The following is a 27,026-nucleotide window of genomic DNA, read 5'->3' as shown; positions in this document are numbered from 1 at the left end:
GCAGGCTTGTACAGATTCATGCAGGTCAGTTTTTCCGCAGTATGGTAGAGAATCTGAGACACAGAATGACTTCCACAACCTCCTCTCATGTCAGCACAAGAGAAATCCCATTACATGGCCGGGAGGCCCGGGACAATCAGCTAATCCAGGACATGAAAGTTATCCATCCTGGAAGTTGGCCTGAAGAGGAGTTAGACGTACAGTATGGGGACGTAGAGGTGCTACGTTTGTGCGAAGTGCTGAAAGTGGACAGAAGAGAGACTGTTCAGGGCTTTCGCGAATACAAGGAAACCAGGGCATCCCGTACACCTGCTGCCATGGAGCCTCTACTGAAAGCAGTCCGAACCATCGCTGTCTCCACTAGTGAGTGTGAGCGGGCATTCAGCTGCATGAACGATATCCTTACTGCAAAAAGGAATGCTCTCTCTGTCAGCCGACTGTCCAGCCTGGTTTTCATTAAATGTAATGGACCATCACTAGGACAGTTCAATCCGGAACAGTATGTGAGGTCCTGGCTGGCAAAGGGAAGGAGAAGTGCTGATGAAAGAGCCTGTCCAGCTCCAGCCCCTGATACTGATGTCCCCAAGGCCTTCTGGAGCCTTTTCTAACAATGTGAAGTATATTGCAAAGCAGCTCACCCAGTGAGAAGACTTTTGGCATAATGTGCCGATTTGTACAGATCCTGGAGATAGAAGGACTTCAGACCAACCAGGGAGTTATCTGATCAGCTTGGTGTTCAATGTAACTCTTTACCATGGCTCAGACTTTGTTACTTGCAGTTACAGTTTCTCATTTTAGATTGTGCACATTTTGCATTTGTTTTTACATGTTCTTTGTTCATGCTCTTTATCATTTTTCTGAGTTGGAAAGTTAGATTGCTCATAGATCATAGTTTACTTTATACATATTTGTATTCTTCAGTGGTGAAGTATATTGCAAAGCAGCTCAGCCATGTGAGAAGACTTTTGGCACTTTTTCGTTTTTCGTTTTCTGAGTTGGAAAGTTAGATTGCATTCAAAATGTACAGAAATACTTAATTTTGTTAAAGCTTTTTATAAAAAATGCTTCTGACCAGAGCTTTGTTTCCTTGTCATTAATGTTGAACACCACCAGAGGGGCTCTCACCTGAAAGGTCTCTGCTTCATGTGTCTTCAGCAGAAGATCTAGACTTTGATTGCTATATTTTCAGTTAATATTGACCTTACTGAGCTTTAGCCATATCCGCTGCCTATCATAAAAAATGTTAAGTACAGTGAACCTTTCTAAAATATACAGTAGTAAAGAGACAAACCCACCAGCATTATAGTAGCCAAATTCTTGTTTGTGGGCTGTATATATAAAATTGACTTGAAAAAGTTGCTGATTTTAGAGTACTGGCACCTTTTTCATTCCAATTCAAGCACTGGTAACCGGGGTGAAAAGGGTGTACATTTACTTAATTGTGAATATCGTTACATCAAGGCCGAAAATTAGGATGAGCACCAACGGTCAAAAAATTGTTTTTCCCTCCCAAAACTGCCAGCGCAGCGCCTCCACAGATCTGGCGCCCTAGGCGAACATCTATTACGCCAGCGCTACGGGCCGGCCCTGAGTTCATATGCAACTCGCAAATATATTTCTCTCTTCTCTCTCCTCCCTTATCTCTCCCCTTCTTCTCCCTCTCCCTCTCTCTCTCTCCATGTTGGTGCGCAAATGCGCCTTTTTTCAAATGACCCGGTGCTCTTTTTTTTAGCGGAGGTGCGCATGCGCACCTGCGCAACAGTTATGTGCAGCCCTGCTTATAAACTACGGCTGTGCATTTAATACGAAACAAAAACCTCATTGTACTACATTATTGAAATCTGCTACGACGATATAGAAGAAAAATGTAATTAGCGCATTAGCCAAACATTAAAATAGATTTAATGTGATTTTCTTTTGGTGGGTTAAAATGTGCTTTTCTTTTAATACAAATGAATAATTGATCTCTTCTGAATTTTCACCCGTGAAGAAAGATTGGTGAACATCAAGGAAACAGCAGCAACTGACAATTCATTATTTTTTCATATGACACATGAAAACACGGACAGTTAATTAGTGATGATGCGTCCGTCGCTCCGTCTCTGACACGATGACAGAACAAGTGAGATGACAGCTAATGAGATGTCAGACATTCTGAGCGTCAACAGTCTGTGAAATAAAATGGACGTTTGCTTCTAGGGGAGGTTGAGCGTGAGATATAGGGAGAGAGCGAGACACGCTAACAAAAGAGCTGCTTGCCCATTTACTTCCACGAAAGGAAAATATAAACTCCAATGAAAATTTGCATAATAATTAAGCTTTCATATTAAAGCTGTTCATCACAGATTGAATGTAACACACACACACACACACACGCACACGCACACGCACGAACTAGAAAGGCAGTGGAGTCGCAGGGTCTCTGAAACAGGGTATCCCAAACTTTATTTTATTGGTTTTATCAGAAGTACCATGAAGAGCAGTCATAGTTAGTGGCAACACACATACAACAACTTTCTTCTGATCAGTTGGTGTTCAACAAAAATGAGAAATAAACTAAATTAACACACACGCGCACACAGAGAGGACAGCGGCAAATCATGAGAGAAAAATAGATCAAAACATTGAAAGAAAAAAGAAAAATCTTCATTATGATCAACAATATAACTGTTTAATTTTTAAACCAAATCAAATTAACAAACGTTTAGTATCCCAACTACGCACGAGAGAAGGACAGAGGAATAAAGAAAAGGATGTGGAGGTGGATAAATACGTGCAGGATTAAGTTAACAGATGTGAAAAAGAGACGGATTTAAAATGGCAGACGGTTCTGAATCAGACAGATGGTGTCTCAAGTAAAGACAAATGATCCTTTGAGAGAATCAAACAGATGGAGACATTGTTTTGAACTATAGATGGATATACATGTAAAAAGACAGATGAGGATACTGTTGAGTCAGAGTTACCAAACAGCCAGACAAATGGAAAAAGTGACAATGGCTGAGTCAGAATAAACCGTGAAGAAATGAAAAAGCCAGAGAGATATAAACCGCCCCTCCAATATAAAAATAAAAGACAAAGATGGAAGGGGGAAAAAAGACATATAGAAGAAAGAGTGATAGACACTTTAAGCAAACTTCTTCAAAAAAGGCAATATATGTCATTCTTGAGTGAAGTGAGTGTTTTTGTTTCCATTAAATAAATATGTAGATTTAACTCTCTACGCTTAGCGCGGTGGCCATATAGTCCATCTCACTTATAACACTGTACAGTATATACACACTATTATTATTATTATTTCTTTAATGACAAAATAACCTTTAGATGTACACACAGTATCCCTCACCCTCTGTTAGAGAATACAGTTATGGTATTAGAAGTAGCAAGCAGTCTTTTTTTCTGTACAAATAACCCATGCAACTCTCTTATAGATTATTTATTTAAGATACATAACTCCTTTAAGATCTCCTCTCTCATTCAATAACAGCAGATATTGCCTTTTTACCAAAAAAAACACCCTTAATTAGTTAATCAAACATTAATGTGCAAGTTACTTCTTTGTTTAAATTAAAAACATATTGTTTTAAGATCTACACACATTTGAAAAAAAGACAAAATGTAATCGAACAGAATAAAAGATGAACAGAAAACCAGAATCTGAACATTCGAACCATTTTGTTGTCAACACCAGGGGAATGGGATACGATTCTCTAATACTATATACAGACATGTTATCATTCATGCACAGTGTCAACAAGTAGCACATTGACATTCCCAAATATGAAAAACATGGCATAGGGAGACGGAGGGTAGAAAGGGGATTGGGGAGAAAAGACGGGAACGAAAGGATTGCTGCAGGTTTTGGTTGCTTTGGCAGCAGAGATACAGAGACAGAGGGGGAAGAGACACAGAGGGACAGATAGACACAATAACAATACACATGCTGGGCAGGAGAAGTCCATTTCAATCTCTCTGACCCAGAAATCAATGTATGGCTGTAACTTCATGTTTTTTTTTGTTTTTAATGTTCATCTTCCTCCTCCTTGTCTTCTTTCTCCTCCTAACTCTTTATTATAATCATCTTTCTACAATGTTAAATGTTACTTTAAGGGTAGAGAATAGCTCTGGTAATGTATTTTTCCCAACAGTACAACATCTCAGCATGACGTTGCTCGGCTCGTATCAGCAGGGATGTTTGTCCTTCCTTTTGTTTGTCCGTCGCTGTTGCATTCATTTATTCCTCGGACAGACAGTTTTTCCCGTCAGACAGACGGAAGTGAACGAGGCAACGAAAACGCATCATCAATCTTTACATCAGAAGCAACATCGTTAATGGTTCACAAATGGTTCATGGTTGTTTTCTCTTTTTTTTTTCATCAGGGACAACATTTTTACTGTGTACATCAGTCAAAAAACTAAATCTGTTGTTGTTGTTTACATCAGAAGCAACTTCATTAGTGTTTTCGACGAAACATAAAAGTAGCCGTTTCACATAAGCAACAACCAGTGCAATGCTTTTCCTTCATCTAAAACTCTGCTAGCTTCTTCAAACCCCTCTTCTACTCCTTGCTTGCTCTTAGTGTTATATTTACAGCGGTGGCCTGGCTAACCTTTGACCCTTCAAACCTCCAATGTCCAAACCAAGTAAGGAAGCTAAGCTAAAGCGCTATTTTGATTCTTATCCAGGTTAGCTTAACAGCTCGAACCTGCTAACATTTTGTTTGCCGAGTTTAGCTTCCAGGCTTGGTCCAAACGGTGAGGCTTTGAAAAGCTGTCGTTAATCTGCCATTAGCTTCAAGTCAGACCAGCTTTATAAGTCAAGGTAGACACACTGAAAGAGGCGTTGCAACAAAGCCGGTGTAGCAAAATAACTATATTCCCATCAATTAAAAATGTTTAGCTTCTGTTTGTGCAGCAAACTAATTTGATGCAAACAACTACATTACTGCAAGCTTTTCATTCCTACACAAGTTCACTCTGACAAATGAAGCAGCTGGCACGTTTTAAGCAAATCCAAAATGATTTAGCAATATCTACGATAATTGAAACCCTGTTGAAGTTGCTCAAAAAGCAGCTTCGACAATGTTATTTCCTTTTTTTGTTGTTGCACAAGCTAGCATAACTTTGTACAGTGTATAAACCTTAAGCTCCATGCCAGTGAAGAGACAAATGCATACAAATTGAAATAGAAAGATTCTGGTAAGGTTAAAACGACATGTCTCCTTTCAAATTGTTAATGACATATGATTAATATTTGGTGTTTTAAGAAAGATCCATTGGTTAGAAAACCCTTTACAGGTTGGACTGCAAATAGTAAGTTTCTAATAGAAAGATTTCCCTTTGGCAAAACAGGGGTAAACTGCCACTCCAAGGCCTTCACGAGAGAACAGCTACTCTAACGGAGAGCCGTGCATTGTCAAGAGTTTGGCAAATACAAGTGGCTGTCAAATGTTTTATTCATTATCAGAGTTTATAGAAATGTTTTAATGTTTAAGTTGTTTTCAAAATGTGCAACAATGGTGCTGCAAATAACAAAAGTCTGTATACTACAGATCATTTATTAGAGATTTGGCCAGATTTCCGTTTTGGAGTGGTTCTCCACGCATAATTTAGTGATCAGGTTACAAAACCAAGACCATTTTAATATAAAATCTACTCAAGATAGTGTGGATTTGCCAAACTCCTCCAATCCAGGGCTCTTCTTTCTCACAGGCGATTAAGTTGTCCGTGACAAGATTTTTTGCCAAGATTTAAAGGATAACATTTAGCCCAGACTACTTACGTTACAGATGACAATTCAAATACTAACTATTATATTATACATCAAGTAAAAAACACAACATCAGCAGGAAAATTCTGGCCAATTTAGATGCATATAGTGCCATTCAACAAACTATGGACTTTTTGAGTGCCTTAGGTAAACAGTACGTTTTGTGAAAGTTTAGATCTCTGTGGTTTTAGGGTAAAATTGTTAACAGTCTAAAGTGTAAACCTCTCTGCCAGTTGACAGTCTCGAAGTATTATTTTCTTCACACACTTCTGGACATATTTTAATTGTCTTTCCATAACTGATTAAAGATTCCCAGTTTGTGAGTCTGTTGATATCTGCAGTTTAATTGTTACATCTTAACTAGCAAGCCCACTTGAATAGGGATTTCAAATAAGCTTGGCATATTTATAATATCATTATCCTATTTTATTTGCTAAAGAGTTGTCTTCAAAAGTCTGTGAGCTGGTTCAACAGAATCTATGTCGGAGATTAGATGTACCCTAAGCAAAAGTATTTATTTGTATCTGTGAGTAAGCCTACTTCTTCAACAATAGCTAATTCCTCCATCTGACGGTTTAAGAGTTGGTTTCTAAGCCGGCATGAATCATTGAATTACATAATGTTTCTTCAGTCAAGAGCAAACGTATTGCTTTGAAAAAAAAGACAAAATATAAAGTCAGATGTTCATTAATTCCTTTGGGTTGAGGCCTGAATCATCCACATACCTGAAGTATAGTATTATCTTCAAGAGTTAGAGTGGAGGCAGCCTGGAAAAGAAGATGTATGAGTTAATTTGGAATAAGGCTGGGTACAATATATAGGAAGTCTTTGTAATGAACTGGGAAAAGTCCTGTCCGACAGAGAACTTTGGATCATGGGTCGCTTTTGCCAAAATGTATCTAACTTGGTCGGACATTTTTCATGCAGTCTTTTTTTTAAGATAAGCTGAAGATAGGTCCTAACATCTGAGCAGGTGGTGTATAATGCTATGGAATACAAATCCCTGTTAAATTGCCCCCAAAAGACCAATCTAGGTGAAGAATAATACATCAAGGGTCAGGGGTAACAGATTAGTGGTTGTTTCTTACAAAGCCCTTGAGGATTTTGATTGGTCCACTGACCAGCCAGGGGGAGGTGCTTAAGACACACAGGGATAACGACACAAGCGTTTGAGTGAACCAATGGGAAAGCGGCATCAAAGTTAGAAAAACAATGGCGGAGGCAGTTAAGCAAACTATGAGTATCACAGAGGGCGGTACCTACTTTTGAAAGTCTTTTGCAATGTTACAATTGACACATGATGGCGGGAATCTCATAGGTGGAGAATCATGTAAAAGAATTCCACAGTTTAAGAAAACCCCAACAAAAACACACAAGATTTACCGAGATATTTATGCAATGATTATAGTTTCTCTAACAGTTTTAAACGGTAAAGCGGCCATTTTGTCTTCTCAGACACGGCCTTATTAAAGGTAAAAGCACACTAACCCCTTCTTGATTCATATTAGACCTTAAATCATTTACACCTACTGTATAAAGCAACAGAAAGATGGCCTGTTCAAGAGCGTATGGCGTAACCAAGACATTCAGAAGGAAAATTGTGGAGCTGCAATGTACGCTCAGCACTCAGCGATGTTCAAAACATTTCATATCATTAAACGTGGCCTCCCGCAAAAAGAGACAGCAATTTTACAGGCTGGGAGAGTGGGAGTCAAAAAGACCTTGAATACGAAAGCATATTCAGTCTCACGCAGCGACAGCAAAAAGAGAGGCGGGTTTTTTTCACAGTACTTGACCATCTTCCCACAGCACAGAAACACAGTCACACACCAGCACGCACAGTTTGTTGTCATTAAACAGTTGTGGCAATACATCCGGTTTCTTCTGATTGTGTTTCCAGTATTGTCTGTCCATGCATGTTCATACTGATAAAGTTAGTCTCTCCTTTCCGGTCACACTCAAGCCTGTTACTCTAATTGGACGGGGGAATAGCATCGCTCCGACTGGAGGGGATAAATGGGATTTCGGTTGTTAAAGCCACATATCCGAGGAGCTGTGAGATTGGTCTTCTTAAACTTCCTGGTTTTGTTGAACCTCATTTTCTTCGTTTCTGTTTGGTCGATCCAGCAGTGACACATTGTAGGTGTTTTGGGTTTGGTTTTATGTATTTGAAATGGGTTTGGGTTTAAGACAACTTGATTGGTTTGGATTATAGATCAAGACAAAAAAACTTCTTCTTAAGTGTACTCTTCTATCTTCTGAGCTATGTTTAGCTCCTTTGATTTTCCTGTTTGTCGTTGCCCTTCCATGCATCCGTATTTCCTTCAGGTATGTTTATAGATACTTTAATGCCTCTTTCATTTCTTCATCTGTACATCCATCCATTCATCTGGCATTCAGTCTTGCGTAAAGGGAGGGAGTGATAGATCATGAGACAGCCATCATTTCCAAATCCATACGTTCATCCTCCTCAACTTCTTCCATGTTCTCCTCCTGTCCCACCCTTCCCTTTCGTCATCTCTTGTCATCTTAGAAGCCCTTGATGTGGCAGTAGGCCTCCAGTGAGGAGAAGAGGATGTAGAGGAGCCACAGGCTGAAGAACAGCATGGTGGTCAGGACCTTCGCCGTCCGGGGCCCTCCGAGCTCTCCACCGATATCTGGCCGCCGTCGGTACATCAGCGTGCCGACGGCGATAAAGGCAAAGATAGTGAAGAGCGTGACGGAAAAGGCCAGCTGGCCCGGATCCACCCTGAACTCCTCCCCTCTGCTGTTATGGTAAATGGCTGCGATGGACCACGCCACCTGTCAAGCATCACAATCAAACTGAGTGATATGGCCCTTTATAACGGTGGAGGCATTAAAGGTAAGCACTCAAAAACAAACATATAAATCATAAGGAACTGGATTTATACCAGCTATGAATCACACAATCGGTAAAGTCACTTAATCTCTCAATATATCTATCACTCAATATATCTACCACTCTATCTATCTATCACTCTATCCATCCATCCATCTTTTAATGAGTGGGACTCACCCCGATGCCGAGGAAAACATTGACAGCATTAGAGCCTGTCACATTTCCAATGGATGCATCTGCATACTGATCCTGGGTAGCAGCCACCTTACTGGCAAAGGTATCTATGAAAGAAAAGGAGACAGTCAGTTAGCAGTTTGAACATTCTATGGATTCTCGTGGAAAGGGAACCTCACAAGCCAACCCAAGCATTGTTGCTGTTTGTCTGGTAAAATAAGGGTAGTTAATCTACAAACAGGAATATCTGAGAGAGAGAAAGCAGGGATTATTTCAGTGGATTTGGCAACTTTTTACCAGTTTCCTCCGACGGGAATTAGATATTTAAAGTGGACCTATCATGCTATATTTTAATAATATATTGTAGGGCCATACCTATATAAAACATGTCTGTTTTTTTTTCAAAATACCAAACAGATCATGCATTTTAGCCATGCCTCATTTCGCTCTATTTGCTCTATTCCAGCACTGTTTTTGCAGGGGCTGATTCTGTGACTACAGCGCCACTTACAGGCCTGGCATATGTACTGCGCTTTCGAGCAGTCTTGTGTGAACGGACACGTTCGTGGTCCAACCTCTCATTCCCCTGATAGGTGTAGAGTTGGCCATATAGGCGGAGCTCCTTGTTTCTGACATCAGAGATATTTCAAATCTGTATCAGATCCGTTGCAGCCCCGTTTTTAGAGATTTGGGTATGGAGGAAAAGAGAGAGGGTTGTGTTTTTCTGACACTTGGTGAGTTCCCTGACACACCGGGGACACATTCATGTATAAAAGACGTACAAAAGTGCATTTTGCATGATAGGTCCCCTTTAACTTTAGTGTCACTATGACCTTTCACCTAGTGTCACCATTTGGCCACATGTCCTCTTCACTGACTTGTAGACTAGACACAAAATAAACACAATTCTGGACTTGGACTTTCCCATTTAACTACCATCAGACCAATATGTACTACAGTTTTATGACTGTCCTATAATTTAACCACTAAAGCCTTGAAAAATGAAGCATGGGCTTTTTAAATGAAGCCTTCGCAGACTCACTGCATTGCCCTTGATAAACAAACATGTGCTAATTGTGGGGGAAACCTCTGTGTAGCAATGCAGGAGGAGTCACCGACTCATGAAGGAGACACGGGGAGAGCTGGAGCTTTGATGTCAAACACTCATGGTTTATTTGGGAGCCTCGGCTGGAGAATTCACAAAACAACTTCACGGTAGAGACGCCACGTCAATTCTGAAGAACTCTACCCCAGACCCATGTATTTAGCTAGTTCAGAGAGAACAATCAACATTGTGCAGAACAAGATAGAATCATAACACCTCTATCAGCTGACGCCAACAGGCAGGAACAGGGAGACAAAACACTCAGAGCACAGCAGCCAAGGTTACAGCAGGTGCGTGTGCTCAGTCAGGACAGTATGAACTGATAAACTGGGTCAAAGTTATGGGCCTTGGAAAATATTTCCCCAACACTAAATTAAATACTACCTACTGAATGTTCTGATGTACAAACAGATTTACATGTTGACTTGAACTCCTGACCTCAACATGCAGTAATTTGTGAGTTACACAAGAATTCAGAGGAGGAGGCTCTTGATAAATGCAAACGCACGATTAGAAATACAGAATACTGTGCAAATCCAGTTTCCACATTAAGGCAGAAAACCTTAAATTAGAAACCATAATTCGTAATCCTGTTGCAGTGTTCTGTCGCTGCCAGCACATGCCAAATTTGGTCTAAGATCAATAATGCACAATGCTGAGTCTCAGTTTTCAGGGCCAAATAAATCATACTCAAATCCCAAAGTGTTTCCCAAATCACAACGGCTCCAAAAGGGACTCTATTAGTTGCCAAATCTTAACAATAGGCTTGTGCTGAGAGCTCAAATGGTCAGTTATCGCTCTTATCTGGCGCTCATTTCCTTGCCATCTTCTCTTCAGTCTTTCTTGTCCCCCTTTTTCTGCCAGATACAGTGAAAGGAGATAAATATGGAGAGAAACCCGGGAAGGGATTTGTTGAAGTTGCGGAAAAGAGGATGATGGGAGGAGCAGAAGAGGAAGGAGGAGGGAAGAGGCAATGGGCCAAAGGAAGAGCCTAGCAAAATGAGTCTCCTGATACACCTTAAAGCTTCAAGGAGTCTTCTGTGCTTAAGTGTGTGTGTGCCTCCCTGTGTTCCTGTGCCCGGTGCATGCATGTACACTGTCTGTGTGTTTAGTTGAACTTTACCACCTTGGTCCAATCTGATGTCATGCCTCCACCAGCTGGCCTGTGTGTGTCTTTGTGCATCAAGTCGTGTTTGGGTGCTTGTGTGCACGAGTGAGTGGGTGAGTGAGTGGGTGCTTGCATGTTCAGTAGCAGCATGTGTGTGAAAGAGGTTTCTCTGTGCAGCTCCGTCTGTGAGAGTATGCCTCCCTGCAGAGCTGCCCTTTTCCTCTCTCTTACTGTCAATCAACCAGTGCGCCTATCTTCTCTTTCTACCTCTCCACCCTCTCTAATATCCTCTCCCTCCACCTCTCACTCCTCTTTCTTCTGATGCCGTTTCCCTCTTGTCTCTTGAAATGGAAGCACTCTTCAATGTGCTCATGGAAATCTGGCAATCTGATAATGATGAAACGATATAAATGAGAGCCATGGGGTGAAGTGTCTTGCCTAGGGACACAACGACATGCTGACTGCGGTGAACCTGTGACTTCCTGATCCGAACACCAACGCACAACCCACTGCACCACACGCCTCCCCTATTATATTATAACAAATGTATCAACAAATAAATAATTATCAGCACATTTCCCTCATTTAATCTAGGTACTGTGATTGTTGTTTGTATAGTCATTGGCTTAGTCCATCTGAATTCTCCCTTTTTAGCCTTCTCCCCTGTTCTTTTCAACTTCCAAAAACAAGTTGGATAAAAAGTCTGATGTAACATTGAATACATATCAATTATCCTCCTGGTAATCGTACGATTGTCTCCAATTCTCTGTGTCTGCAAACACAGACAAGTTCAATTGTTGTCTTCTTAAGGCTTTTATTTAATGTACTTAATGACTTTAATGCCCTTGAGGTTAGGGGCAACATTTGAAAAATGCTTTCATCTAAAGTTACTTACACCCCTGCAGTTTGCTTTTGTTTCTGCCTTAGTCAATGTCAGCCTACATATGAAAGGTTTAATATTTCACCTGAAATATCCTGCAAATACAATTTATAGTAACAAATATTTTGTATAGATGCTTTCATTCTCTAATCTAACGTCTACTGCACAATATCTCTTCCTTCTCTGTGCAAATCCCATTTACTGCAATGCCAAATTGAAATGATTCACAGAATACTTTAAAAACCCTCTGGAGGTGTTCACAGATGAGTTTCTGAGGCTTTGCCTAAATCCCAAACCAACAACAAATGATTTGGATTCCTGAGGTTATAATTCTCTTTAAAAGCTTTGCCCCTTTCAATTTCTCCTCATCCCTTTCTGGGTTGGTGTGTGTGTGTATGTATATGTGTGTGTGTGTATGTGTGTGTATGTATAAGTGTGTGTATGTATATGTGTGTGTATGTATGTGTGTGTGTATATGTGTGTGTGTATGTATATGTGTGTGTGTGTATATGTATAAGTGTGTGTATGTATATGTGTGTGTATGTATAAGTGTGTGTATGTATATGTATGTGTGTGTATGTATAAGTGTGTGTATGTATATGTGTGTATGTGTGTGTATGTATAAGTGTGTGTATGTATATGTGTGTATGTGTGTGTATGTATAAGTGTGTGTATGTATATGTGTGTGTGTGTATGTGTGTGTATGTATATATGTGTGTATGTGTGTGTGTGTACGTGTGTGTATGTATAAGTGTGTATATGTGTGTGTGTGGGAGTTGGCCTGGCTAACAGTGATAAACGAGGTTAATCATCATGGAACCACAGCACAGGATGGGTTTTATTAACTGTAATAACCAACGAACTTGAGGTCTGTTTCTCTGTCAGTGTGTGTGATTGTGTGCATTTGTGTGTGTGTGTGTCTGTGTGCCACGGGGGCTATTAAAGGCCTCTGAAAGGCTAACCCACAATGTTTCCAGTCTGCAATTTGACATGGCAATATGTCCATGTGAGTGTGTGTTTGCATTTATGTGTTTCAAGCGGCTGCGTGTGATTGCTTTTGCCCATAAATGTTTCCGTTTGTGTGCTTTCAGACAATATATTTCCTCTGTGTGCATATGTTTGCATTTGTGTGTGTGTGTGTGTGTGTGTGTGTGTGAGAAAGTGAAATGGTATGCAATACATCACTTTTTTCCCTTTGCTCCCAAAATGGGAGGACAGAGACCACCTGAGCCTGACATGACAAATAGCGATATGCTAATAACACATGGTGGACACAGTGTGTGTGTGTGTGTGTGTGTGTGTGTGTGTGTGTGTGTGTGTGTGTGTGTGTGTGTGTGTGTGTGTGTGTATGTGTGCAAGTGTGCAAAGCACATTTCAAGATTAAATATGTTGCAAGTATACAAGTGTGAGTCTGTTTGTCAATGTAATTACAGTTTTGCACTCGTTAATGTGTCTGCATTTTATACATCTAGCATTCAATCACGTGCTACATCTGTGTGTGTGTGTGTGTGTGTGTGTGTGTGTGTGTGTGTGTGTGTGTGTGTGTGTGTGTGTGTGTGTGTGTGTGTGTGTGTGTGTGTGTGTGTGTGTGTGTGTGTGTGTGTGTGTGTGTGTGTGTGTGTGTGTGTGTGTGTGTGTGTGTGTGTGTGTGTGTGTACAGAAGCAGAGGACCAGGGCCAAGGTTAAAGCATATTAAGCCGGCTTTTGCAGTCGCCAGTGATTCCTCACATTTAGAGGGTGATTCATGCAGCTGTCTGTTTCCTCGCAGGCTTCTACAGATAAAGACTGGAGAGACCGGGAACCATACGCATGCTTCAGCATGACAGCATATTTTTTCTTTGGATGTTTTAAAAAATAGCCAAAAGAAAAACTAAACTCTTATTTCAGATAAAGTATTGTTCTTCTACTAATATATTTAATCAATGAAAACATCAAATTGGTCTCTTGCTCTCATCTTGTTCTTATGCAGTTGATTGCTACCATGTAGAGGATCTTCATCAAAATCAACTGCTTATAAAAGACTAAAGCCGCTAAAATATCATCAAAAATGTAAATAAAAAAGTGGCAAAAAATGCTGGAGATTGGATTTGTTGGATTATTTGAAATGAGAGCACGAAAAAATACATTTTACAACACATTGTGTGAATATATTCTGTGAACATCAACACAGTGTGGACTCCTCACATTTTAATATATTTACTATATTCTTCTGTGAGCTACAAATGATTTGTCTCACTTGATTGCAGTTAAAGCTTTAATAAGGCTTTTATAATGCAGTCCTAATTGCAGGAATGAAGCAGTTCATTTATACTGCAGTATGCTGAAGAAAATAAAAGTGAGGATTAAAGCTCCAAATCAAAGGAATGGAAATGTCAAGGTATACTCCCTGAATAAGGGTCACTGATGAACACAAATCTATCCTTAAAGAGACCTCGGGGTAGTTACGCTTAGAGACCTCTCAAGGCTAGATGCCAAATGTGGAGAGAGAGAAAGGTTTTTGATTAAAACTGTCGGAGAGTAAATAGTAGGATATTGTTGTGATCTTCATAGTATGTTGAATACTTAAAACGAAAGTTAATTATAATCAAGTATAATCAATTATATTCTTGTATAACTCACAATGAAAATGTTTCATATGTTATGTGTTTCTATATTTACAGTATAAACAAAGTGGTTTGTTAAGTTGAGTGTAAGGGCCTATAATGGTTTATGGGTGTCACTGATAAGGGAGAAGGCAGTTTCTTCCCTCTCCCCTCACAGCAGTACACACGGAGGGGGGCTCCTGAAATACATTGAGGCCTCCAAAAGGTGGTTATGTCATAGCCGAGAATAATATTTTGCAAGTCCTGCAGGGGTCATGTCCTTTTTACACAAACATGGGAAGGTGTGTCTTATGTCCAGTCCTGTACATCAGAAGCCATGCCCAGTTTTCCACAAATATGGGTATGGAGGAGGTGTTTTGGGGGTTTTCTATCCGGTTTTTGAGCATAAAGACACTGGGTGAGAGAGGGAGAGCTTCAGAGCTGGGCTAATAGCTCTCGGTAAGGTTATCTCAAACTTGGTAATTATCTCTCGATATTCTTTGTTGAAAGCTGAGTGAATTTTCTTTGTGAAATGAGTGGAATGAATTGATGTTTGTTTAATGTTAGTACCCTGCGACCTGTGAGGAAAGGCCCTCCGAATTCATGCGGGACTAGTTGAAGTATACGAATGTCGAAATGAGAAAATGAACTGTTTTGGTGAATGAAAGTTTGAATGTGCTTTTTAATATCACCGATCTTTTAGGAGGAAATGCCTCTAAATTCTATCGGGAGATTTTAAATGTCACAACTGAATTGGGCAGTTGAAGTTACAAATGATGGTAATAAATGTAAAACTGTGAATTAAAGTTTCATATTAGAACATGATCACAGCATGATAGGTTTAGTATGATTATAATGTTGTAAAGAGAGAGAAGGTAGAAACCCTGTATAAGTTTGGACCTATTTTTCTTCAAATAAACTGATCCCACCTTTTGGATTGGGACAACTTAAAAGACATCTGCGCTCTCCTCTCCTGCTTCAAAGGTAAGATTGCACTCTGCCACACTCACACTTAGGTAGGGCCACATCTCATTTACTGATATCAAAATCCTTCGGGATCGCTTAAACAGATTTAAGAAAGTTGAATTGAAACAGCAGTTAATTGAACCTGGTTCTTCGGGGAGTTATTAGAGGTGAGATCTTGCTGACATTGGTGGATCTGAGCCAAGCAGTAAACTTACATAGACTCAGGGGCGCCGTAAGGGGGTGAAAAGTTAGGACGATTCTAAGGGCCCGTGACTGACAGGGGCCCAAACAATTTTAGAACATTAAGAAAAAAATGTTAAAGTAACCAATGTGATTATCTTTTCATGGGGCCCATAATTCCTGGTGGCGCCCCTGCATAGACTCAATCACTTCGGTTAGGTCAATTAGTAGGTCTGAGTAATTTCCTGGAATAAATGATCAGCCCTCCCGACTCTAACAATATTGAAGAACATTAATACAGCGGTGAACTGTATATTAGCGTGAACATAAAGTACGGCACATGTGTTTAAACATTCAGTGAATGTGATCGATCGCACGCACACGCACACACACGTACGCGCGCGCACACACACACACACACACACACACACACACACACACACACACACACACACACACACACACACCACACACACACACACACACACACACACACACACACACACACACACACACACACACACACACACACACACACACACACACACACGCACACACACACACCTGGTACAGAGGTTCCCAGTGCCACAAACACTACTGCTGTGACGGAGTCCTTGAGGCCGACTGTGCAGCCAAAGTGAGAGGCCAGGTCACCTGTAATCATAAAACAAACACATTAAACTTATAGAGATTTTTTCCCTTTCAATAACCTTGAAAAATGTACATATATTGTACTCACACTACCTTACTGCTTTGACATTTTAATTAAACAAACTGCAACTACTTTTATGGACACTTTTATAATGTTCATATTATTCTGGGTTCATAGACACCCTATCCGTTTTTAAGAGTGCGCTTAAGACCTTCCTTTTTGATAAAGCTTATAGTTAGGGCTGATTAGATTCAGCCCCTAGTTTTGTTGCTACAGTGTATAGGCTTAGTTTGTCGGGGGACACCTTACTTCTTCCTTCTCTCTGTCTGTACCTGGGTACTCTCATGTTCCGATTAACCCAGCTTCCCCAAATGTATTTTTGGTGTCTATCTACGCTGGGATCCTGAGTCGTGGATGATCCTGTTGCTGTGGTCCTGAGTCCTGGATCGCGAGCCCTGGATCCTGAGTCCTGGATCCTGCATCCTGATCCTGCATCCTGAGTCCTGCATCCTGAGTCCTGGATCCTGAGTCCTGAATTTGGAGTCGTGGCTGAACCTATCTCTACTTCTACTTCCCTGATGACTCCCACAGGATTTTTGATATCCTCGTGGATTCATCTTCTTATTATAGACACACGCATTTCCAAACCTATGTTGTAAATGTATTATCTCTTCAATTTACACACAGCATCTATTGCACGTCTGTCCGTCCTGGGAGAGGGATCCCTCCTCTGTTGCTCTCCCTGAGGTTTCTCCCATGTTTCCCTTTAAACTGTGGGTTTTCTCTGGAAGTTTTTCCTTGTACGATGTGAGGGTCTAAGGACAGAGGGTGTCGTATTGTCGTACTGATATTATGTACACACTGTGAAGTCCACTGAGACAAATGTAACATTTGTGATATTGGGCTATATAAATAAACATTGATTGATTGATTGATATATTTTGCATTCTAACTTAATCTGTACATTTCAAATTGTGTAATATTTAGATACCTTATTGATATTTATACAGTATATCTTTTCTACTGTTGATAAGTAAACTGTATATTCATTGTTATTCTATATTTCTTTTATGGGTTTATATTTTTACCTCATGTGCAATGTCTGTTAACATGCTTCAGTAAAAAGAAATGCCGAATTGGGATAAATGAAGAATATCTAATCTACACTCTACTGACACTACTAAAATTGTATACACTTACCAGTCAATATGTGTGATGAACATGAAATAATATTAGTATCCAGTCATTAAATATGTCATTATTTGCCTGTTATGGACTTTAAGTTACTTCTTTTGATTGGCTCAAGGTATTTGTAAGATATCGGCCTGCTAACCGCCGTCACCGGTACGATCACAGCTGGTCACAGTATGTTATGATCTATAATGTGTCTTGTCAGCTATGATCGTACCAATGACGGCGGTCAGCAGGCCGATCATACAGATCGAGACCACGAAGCAAGCCCAGCCGTTCCAGTAGTCTGTGGGCGGGACGAAGGCGAACAGAACCTTCCAGAACACGGTGAGGAAGTGCATCACGTAGTCGAAACATGACGGCAGCTTCTCCTCCCCGCACTCGTCATCGTCATCATCCTCTCCTGGGGAGAAGGAGGAGAGAGAAAGAGAAGGTTAGAGAGGAAGATTTCAAGGATTCATGGCTTTGTCATTCGTGCATAGCTACAGTGTAGTTATGTCGATGAAAATCTGAGGTCAGAGGCTCCACCAACAGTGCAACACAATAAAACAGATAAAATAGTGCAAGTAAATACAATCAAATAGAATAGAAGTAGTATAGAGGAAGATGGCAGAGATTACCTTCATGTACCTGCAAAGGATTAAACACTACTGGTGGTTTACAGGCATCAAATTAGATCATTGAGTTCTCATTAGGATTAAGCTATTTGCAGGAGACCTTCATTTCCTCGTTCTTATTCCACGGGCAATAGAAATTGAAATGAGTACTACATGTAAATGAAGTAATATGTATCCCAGTGAAAAGTAATTAATCTAAATATCTAATCAAAAACCTGGAGCCTTAGACCAGTTAGAGACATCATGACTACATCAAATGTGGTTTGAGTGTTACTAGAATCAACCTTTTTGCTGTAATAGGCATACAGCACAACCTCTAAAATAATGCAATGAAAATAGAAATGAGACTTTCTCAAAGTTGATGTTGAACAAATCTATTTCTTTGTTTGACAGACTCACATGAGACCTGCTTTGAAAAGGATATCATTAGGATATAAGATCCATCCAAAACTGACCGAAACACCTACAGTGCAAAGTGTTAAAGGACACTGTGTCTCTCTTCTTCACTAACATCACACACACACACACACACACACACACACACACACACACACACACACACACACACACACACACACACACACACACACACACACACACACACACAACACACACACACACACACACACACACACACACACACACACACACACACACACACACACACACACACACACACACACACACACACACAACACACACACACACACACACACACACACACACACACACACACACACACACACACACACACACACCATTAGCAGTCTGTACACTCCTGCCTGCTCCATTTATAAATGAATAAACCAAACCTGCTGACTAGGTCAAACCCTGTGAAAGAAACCGTGGTCTTATTGATTTCACCCTGATCATTCACTCCCTGCATACTGATTGCCCTTTCTTAGAGCTGGTGATGCTTTTAAATGCTCAAAACAACGCACACCAAAAACCTCTGAACATCTGCTTGTTTATATGATTTTATCGTACCTTTTGTATTGACATATTTCAGGCAAAGCGATTCATCCAAGTGTTCAGAAATGTTTGATTTTTAACATTCAATTACAAGAGTTTTTGATTGGTTCCTGTAAAATCATACAGCTTTCTTCGAGGTGGCTTTCTTTCTTTAATTAGTGTTTTAAGTAAACATTTGAAGACTCCTCAATGATCGAATAAATGTCCTACAGGGTATTAGTTTTCACTATTTGAATATGACGTTTTGGGAACGACAACAAAATCCTGAGACACTCTCTTTCATGAACCCTTCAATTTCAGTGATGGATAAATTACCTTCTTTGGAAATATTTCATTTGGGACTGAATGCACGAATACATCAGCCTTGGTAAAACTGTCATAACAGATAATACAACGGTAAATCATCTTCACAAAACCAAACTTGAAACTGTTCTTCGAATTTTAACCACATACTCTTAAAGTGACGGTCGCACAACTTGACAACAGTTGATGACTCTGACCTTCTGTAAGTAACATATTTAAGTCATTAAACAAAAGTCACGGACCACATCCAGGCTGTGTGTTTTACGATTACGATAAATTAGAGAGGGATTCAATGAAGATTAAAGTACTTTACCAGGGTCAATGGTTTCCTTGTTTAATTTAATTAAAAAGATATGCTTCCTTTACTGCGAGAGCACTTGGAACAAATCAAATCATCAACTATAAATGAAGGTGAGTACAGAGAGCGAGAGCAATCACACACACACACACACACACACACACACACACACACACACACACACACACACACACACACACACACACACACACACACACACACACACACACACACACACACACACACACACACACACACACACACACACACTTTCCCTATACAGTAGTTCTCCTTCCTTCCACACACTCGGTAACGGCTGAATAGAGCCATTTCTAACTCTCCCTCTTCCTTTCCTCGAATATGTATAAGTGCTCTTTTGTCACAGCCTTGGACTCTTTCTTTGGTCTTTTTGTACATTTCTGTTCCTGTGTGTATGGGTTTTAATTTCTGTTCGTGGGTGGCTAAATTCAAAATGTTCTGGTGATCTCTTTGGGATAATACTTACATTATACAATGACTTCACAGGTGCGCGCTAACACAGGGGTTCCCAAACTTTGCCATGCCAAGGACCCCCGTATAGCATTACCCTCTGGCGGGGACCCCCCTGTTGCAATTTTTTAAATGATGTGTACAAGTGCCTCCCGATGGAACATGCAGTGCGTTACCACTACATTTGGGGCCTTCTGCCTGATCAAAGCTGTCACTCTGCTTTTTTTTGCCTGTCATAGCCGCTGCCCCATCTGAACACACACCCACACAGCGAGACCAGTCAAGTCCATTTGAGGTGATGTACTCATCTAAAACTTGGAAAATGTCTCTTCCTGTGTGTTGTGGAAATAATTATCATAAGACGCCAATTAGTAACATACAGGACAAACCTTGATGTCTGTTTACCTTCTTTAAGGACACAGGCGGCTTAGCCAATAATGTTATTGTTCCCATTCTGTGACCGGTCAATACTGGGATACAGATGGTCTGTGTTGTGGGTACACTGGGACACTTCCTTCTCTGTATTTGTGGACTCCAAGGTAAAATCTTCGAGGTCATAGGTGTCCGAGGCAAGTAGCTCTGTGTTCCCACACTGTTTAGGCTATCTCCTCAAAATATGTTGTTTACTCTCTGCGAAACCAGTTAGATGGGCTGGCAAGAGAGAGGCTCTCCAGAATTGACGTGGCAACTCTACCGTGAAGTCAGAACCTCTGACTCTTGGACTTGTGATGTGAATCCTCCGGCCGTTAACTCCAAATAAACCATCATGTGTTTGACATCAAAGCTACTGCTCTTCCCGTGTCTCCTTCCTGAGTCGGTGACTCCCACTGCATAGCTACACAGAAGTTTCCATTACACTGTGGTCCTACCTTCCAGTGCTTTGCAAAATAATAGTTCCTCAACAAAGTTGTCTTCTGAAATAAATCTTACGTATGCAAACAATTCTGCTACATCCGTGCTCTCATCCAGCTGCAGAGCGAAATATTCACTAGCTCTCACTTGCTCCAGAAGCTGAGCAGATACTCAGTTTCACTCTCAGTAGCGGCAGCTCGATTCTGATTGGCTTGAAGGGCGGTCGTGTGATTCAAAAACAAAAAATATGAAAAGATTGGCATCAAAGGACACATAGATTGATAGATATGCAGTTATTAATAACATCTAAAAAAAGTTTAAAAAAAATAAAAGTTTAAAAAAAAAAAATCCTGTTTCCCTCAAACTTTGCGTGACCCCCCTGGCGCCCCCTGGCGGCCCCCCGGGGGGTCGGGGCCCCCACTTTGAAAAACACTGCGCTAACACACACACTAGTTGTCAATTACATCTGACGAAACACATTACTTATGCCTGGGTTATGGTTGCTAGCAATGTTTTTTAAATACGAAAAAGTGCTTCATTTATGTACTGCTCACCAGGAGGTCACTGTGTATTGGGAACAACGTACACAGTGCTGAGATTATTGTCCAATTTGACAAAGTGGCATTACCACAGGATTACAACTTCCTGGTCTGTCACATAATACCATTGGCTCCCAAAACACATTTCCCCGTAGACTAACGTTTGGGAAAGAGATTATATTACATTGCATTTAAAAGCTGACACTTGTATCCCAAGTAACTTTCAAAAAGTGCAATAAATCATGAAGATACAAAGTCAGAAAAGCAGATATATATTCGCTCCAAATAATCCAGACCATTGTAAGGAGATAATGTTGTTTTTAGGTAAACCAATTTTCTAAAATGAATACTTAAATAACCCTTATTTTCATGATTAGGTCCTAAGAGTTGCACTAATAGTTGTATCAAGAATGATGTCATAAAGTTATTGGTTATCTGTATTCACTAACTTTGAGTTACTGCTTTTGATATGTATATCTATGAGCCCCTGCACCAAGATGTTCCTCAATATTTATTTGAGTTTTGTCCTTCTCACTCTCTCTGTCGGCTTTATTTCTTTCTATGCCTGACTTGCAAATTCTATTATCTCGTGTCTCAATTGCTCAGTTACGCCTTATACTGATAAAGTGGTCTTCTCCTTCTTAAACACTCTTTTCATTCTTGGTCACACTTTGCTGACACAGCCTTTTTATAATTGAATATGCACTGTCACTTTCTCGCTTCATCCCTCTAAATCTCCCTCATTCCTTTACAGCCTATTGTGACTCTCTAAATGCTATGGACAGCCTCCTCACTCTACTTTGCCTGATCAGTCATCCTTGCAGTTTATTTTGAGACTAAGATGAAATAAATGTAAAAATATTGTCCCATGCAACAATGAAAACAAGAAATGACACATTAGCATGACATCAAGACATATCTAATCACACACACACACACACACACACACACACACACACACACACACACACACACACACACACACACACACACACACACACACACACACACACACACACACACACACACACACACACACACACACACACACACACACAACACACACACACACACACACACACACACACTCTCTCTCTTGCTGCTCACTGAGCGTGGCCACAGGGCAGACTGCAGCTCATCTCCACATGCTGCTAGCCAAGCGGGGTGTGTGCACTTGAGTGTGTCAGAGTGTATGGAATGAGCATGTACATACCACTGCCTTTTACACAAACACACATCTAGCGTCTCATTGATGCACGGACTAGCACACGGGGCTTTGAAACTGATGTGGACAAATTAGCTCTTGTGCAGAAAACTCCAAAGTAGTTTCAAAATTACCCTTCAATCACTCTTTCATCATTCTTTCTGTTCAAGAATCACAGCCTTTGGATAAAAACATGTCGGTTTTCATACAGCTAACCACAACACACACTGAATAGAAAAGACTCACAATTGAAAACAGGACTGACAAGTACAGAGGAAGTACACACACATACGTCACATTTGAAAAACCCGGCATATTTTTTTACCATCCTGGATTCATCAAAACATTAAAATGTCAATATGGAAACAAAAGCTCCCGACTGTACATTAATTCTGCATTGTAACACATTTCTCTTCATTGTTGACTAAAACAAATGCAGTCTTTCTTCAAACTAACAGGCTCTGTCTTCAACCCTGACAGCTGGGTGACTCATTCTGTGTTCGTATGTACGGCTGTCTGTCAGAACTCATGCTGACACTTTTATATTCATGTTCCACTGCTCCTGTCATGCTGTCATCTGGTCCGTCTTGGACACGCACTGAAATGCAACTTTTGTACCATCCTTTGAAAAGCCTCTGACTTTATTTGTATCTATATCGCTTTATAGGAGCCACAGGAAATGAGCCAGTCAGTTTGACTAGCAAATCAGTCAGTCAATCAATTCAATAATCAATCAATTCGTCAACCATTCATTGTCAATCACCGCAAAGATGCACATTGTGGATAATGTAAAGCAAGCACAGATGTGAACTGCAATGAAATAAGGGTAACTTATAGTATTTAACATCAAATAGCAACACAACTTTTGCTGAGCTACTGTACTTTCACTGTATAGGGTATAAGCAGGAATCCTGAAGTCAAATGTAAAACCTTTTAAGACCCTTTCCGTACATTTTAAGACCTCATCGCCACTTTGAGTTTTAACCGGTTACCTTGGCGACACACTTCACCTCACATTGACTATATACAGTATTGATTGTCCTTCCTCCTTATCTTCCAACCATTTGGACGCAAACTTGCATTTCCCCATAACGATGTTGTTTAACAACCGGCGTAAACGGACCCTCGCGTGCTATCAAGCAGTGAGCGTGTGATGTCCTGTTCAGATGACGTCCAATCCAACGGGATGCCATAAATAAACTACACAGAATCACACTACACACCTACGCCATGATTACATTCAGGCAGACTGTAGAATACAACCTCTCTGGACCATTTATATACTTATTGAAAACAAGCTACAAAATGTAATACCTTGGAAAATGCCGTTTAATACTTTTTAATAGCCTTATTTTCGCTAAATTGATTTATCAACTTTTAATACTTTTTAAGACCCCGCGTGAACGGTGAAAGGAGAATAATTCCACCTTTATCATTTAAAGATATCCAATACATGTCCTCAAAACAGAGTAAAAAGCACAATTTAGTCTTCATATTCCCGTCCTTCGTCTCTTCTGTATAACCAGGTGATTTAATGATCCAGGTAACACAATGTCAGCTACCTTTATGCTACAAGGCCCTTTTTGGTATTTTTCTTCTCCTCTATGTTTTTCCTTGAAAACCCATTACTTACGTGCAGTTCCCTTGGTTGTGTACACACATAGGCAGACACAAACAGACATGTGTCCATAAATAACACACTCACACAGAGTAGCAGGAGATGCACAATGTGGTGTGGACTCAGTAATTAGAGAGCAGCGAGTGGTTGCACATAAATCTCTTTCTTACACCTTTCTCCGTCACTCTCCCTCCTAACCATCTCGCTCTCCCCTTGATTTCCTTTTCATTGATTTTTTTCTCTCTCTACTGTATCATTGTCCCTTTGCTGGCGGCTGTGCTTTTAGTGTAACAGTGTAGCGGTTCAAAGAGAATACGTCCACCATGTTGCTGTGGATCAACACAACTGTAGACAGGGTAATGTGGATAAAAGGTTTAATTTTTCACACTTATTTGATGGACTGTGAAGTGCTCGCCTTTATTGCAGAGCAACGATTAAGGGTTTAAGGTTTAGTTCCATTCATAAACCCATGGTTGTATAGATTTGGTGTAGTGTAAGTGCTGTTAAGTGATACTTTAAAGGGGCCCTATTCTGCTCAGTTTGAGGTTCTATTAGTATTGTGTGTCTCTACTCTGACATGTCTCCATGCTGTAATGTTCAAAAAGGTCTTTATTGTTCTCATACTGCCTGTGCTGCAGCACCTCTTTTCACCCTCTGTCTGAAACCAGAGCCCAGTCTGCTCTGATTGGTTGACTGGCCAGCTCTGTTGTGATATGTCCCGCCCCTTAGGCTATCACGTACAATATGTTGGAGCGTCAGCCAATAGAAGCACAAGTGATGTCATTATGTTACGGAGGTAAACAAAGGAGTTCAACGGAAGCGTTTCAGGCAGGGGGAGACTGTGAGGGAAACATGCTGTCTATTCAACTCCAAAAAGCACAATAGGCCCCTTTAAGTGATAGTTTAACTATTCGTTTTCCTGCAGTTTTGCCTTGTGTAGGCTGCGTCTGTTTCAAAATGTTGGTTATGTCTCTCAGAAAGTAACGTGCAGCCTACGCATTCCCGCTAACAATACAAACACAAACTTCTTTCTCTTGAATAATTAAATGTAAATGTCAACAGATGCAATATGAGTGTCTGTGCACAACAGCTCATTGAAGAGCACACACTTAATCTCTCCCTGTCTCCCTGTGTTTATCTGGGGATAACTCTCGATTAGCCATGCAATAAACACAAAGAGAAGAGAATAAGTGTCCACACACAATACCAGCACACTGGCATTTCAGAACAACGTAATGGCTAATTCAATGCAGGTGTCTTGCTTTGAAGCAAATGTCATGTTCTCTGCATCGTTCTGTGTGCATGTGTGTGAACATACAGTGGAGCAAAAAAGTATTTAGTCAGCCACCAATTGTGCAAGTTCTCCCACTTAAAAAGATGAGAGGCCTGTAATTTTCATCCTAGGTACACTTCAACTATGAGAGACAAAATGAGAAAAAAAAAATCCAGAAACTCACATTGTCTGATTTTTAAAGAATGTATTGCAAATTATGGTGAAAAATAAGTATTTGGTCAATAACAAAAGTTTATCTCAATACTTTGGTATATACTCTTTGTTGGCAATGACAGAGGTCAAACGTTTTCTGTAAGTCTTCACAAGGTTTTCACACACTGTTGCTGGTATTTTGGCCCATTCCTCCATGCAGATCTCCTCTAGAGCAGTGATGTTTTGGGGCTGTCGCTGGGCAACACAGACTTTTAACTTCCTCCAAAGATTTTCTATGGGGTTGAGATCTGGAGACTGGCTAGGCCACTCCAGGACCTTGAAATGCTTCTTACGAAGCCACTCCTTCGTTGTCCGTGTGTTTGGGATCATTGTCATGCTGAAAGACCCAGCCACGTTTCATCTTCAATGCCCTTGCTGATGGAAGGAGGTTGTCACTCAAAATCTCACGATACATGGCCCCATTCATTCTTTCCTTTACACGGATCAGTCGTCCTGGTCCCTTTGCAGAAAAACATCCCCAAAGCATGATGTTTCCACCCCCATGTTTCACAGTAGGTATGGTGTTCTTTGGATGCAACTCAGCATTCTTTCTCCTCCAAACACGTCTAGTTGAGTTTTTACCAAAAAGTTCTATTTTGGTTTCATCTGACCATATGACATTCTCCCAATCTACAATTTTGTTTCTGGTGTCCTTTGACAGCTCTTTGGTCTTGGCCATAGTGTTTGTTTGTAGGTGACCAAATACTTATTTTACCGAGGAATTTACCAATTAATTCATTACAAATCCTACAATGTGATTTCCTGGATTCTTTCCCCCCATTCTGTCTCTCATAGTTGAAGTGTACCTAAGATGAAAATTACAGGCCTCTCTCATCTTTTTAAGTGGGAGAACTTGCACAATTGGTGGCTGACTAAATACTTTTTTGCCCGACTGTATGTGTAGTATGTCTTTTCATGGTTTTCATTCTAGCAGAAAGGCTGTTTTCAATCTCCACTGATAAACTGATCCGCAACAACACATTTTTTGTTGCCACATGAGGCCAAAATGATTTCCAGAGGGCTTCTCCAAATCTAGATCTTAATCCAACACTTCAGACGGAGAGTCGGGATGAGAGCCGCGAAGGGAAACTCTAAATGTCTTCGGTCAAGAAGAAGGATGATTAGAGGTTTCTTTTTAAGAGATTTTAGTCTTGATTTTTATCTGATGTGTTTAAGAGGA

The 27,026-nt window shown here is 40.5% G+C and overlaps 1 protein-coding gene across 3 annotated transcripts in view; it reads right to left on the bottom strand.

Moving 5' to 3' along the window:
* Positions 1–2,418: 2,418 nt before the first annotated feature.
* The window catches only part of slc8a1b (solute carrier family 8 member 1b), a 149,288-nt gene continuing 124,680 nt past the window's right edge, over positions 2,419–27,026 (bottom strand). For all 3 annotated transcript variants that reach the window (XM_034222788.1, XM_034222789.1, XM_034222787.1), the window contains 4 exons: positions 17,686–17,871; positions 16,190–16,279; positions 8,808–8,911; positions 2,419–8,572 (listed from right to left, as the gene is read on the bottom strand). In XM_034222788.1, coding sequence (XP_034078679.1) covers positions 8,300–8,572; positions 8,808–8,911; positions 16,190–16,279; positions 17,686–17,871 — 653 coding nt within the window. In that variant the 3' untranslated portion in view covers positions 2,419–8,299. The remainder of the gene's footprint in view (positions 8,573–8,807; positions 8,912–16,189; positions 16,280–17,685; positions 17,872–27,026) is intronic.

This window comes from Gymnodraco acuticeps, unplaced genomic scaffold (assembly GCF_902827175.1).
Source record: "Gymnodraco acuticeps unplaced genomic scaffold, fGymAcu1.1, whole genome shotgun sequence".
In the NCBI taxonomy this organism is placed as follows: Eukaryota; Metazoa; Chordata; class Actinopteri; order Perciformes; family Bathydraconidae; genus Gymnodraco; species Gymnodraco acuticeps.
The sequence above is the reverse complement of the archived record's forward strand: the minus strand, read 5'-3'. Positions and strand labels throughout refer to the sequence as shown.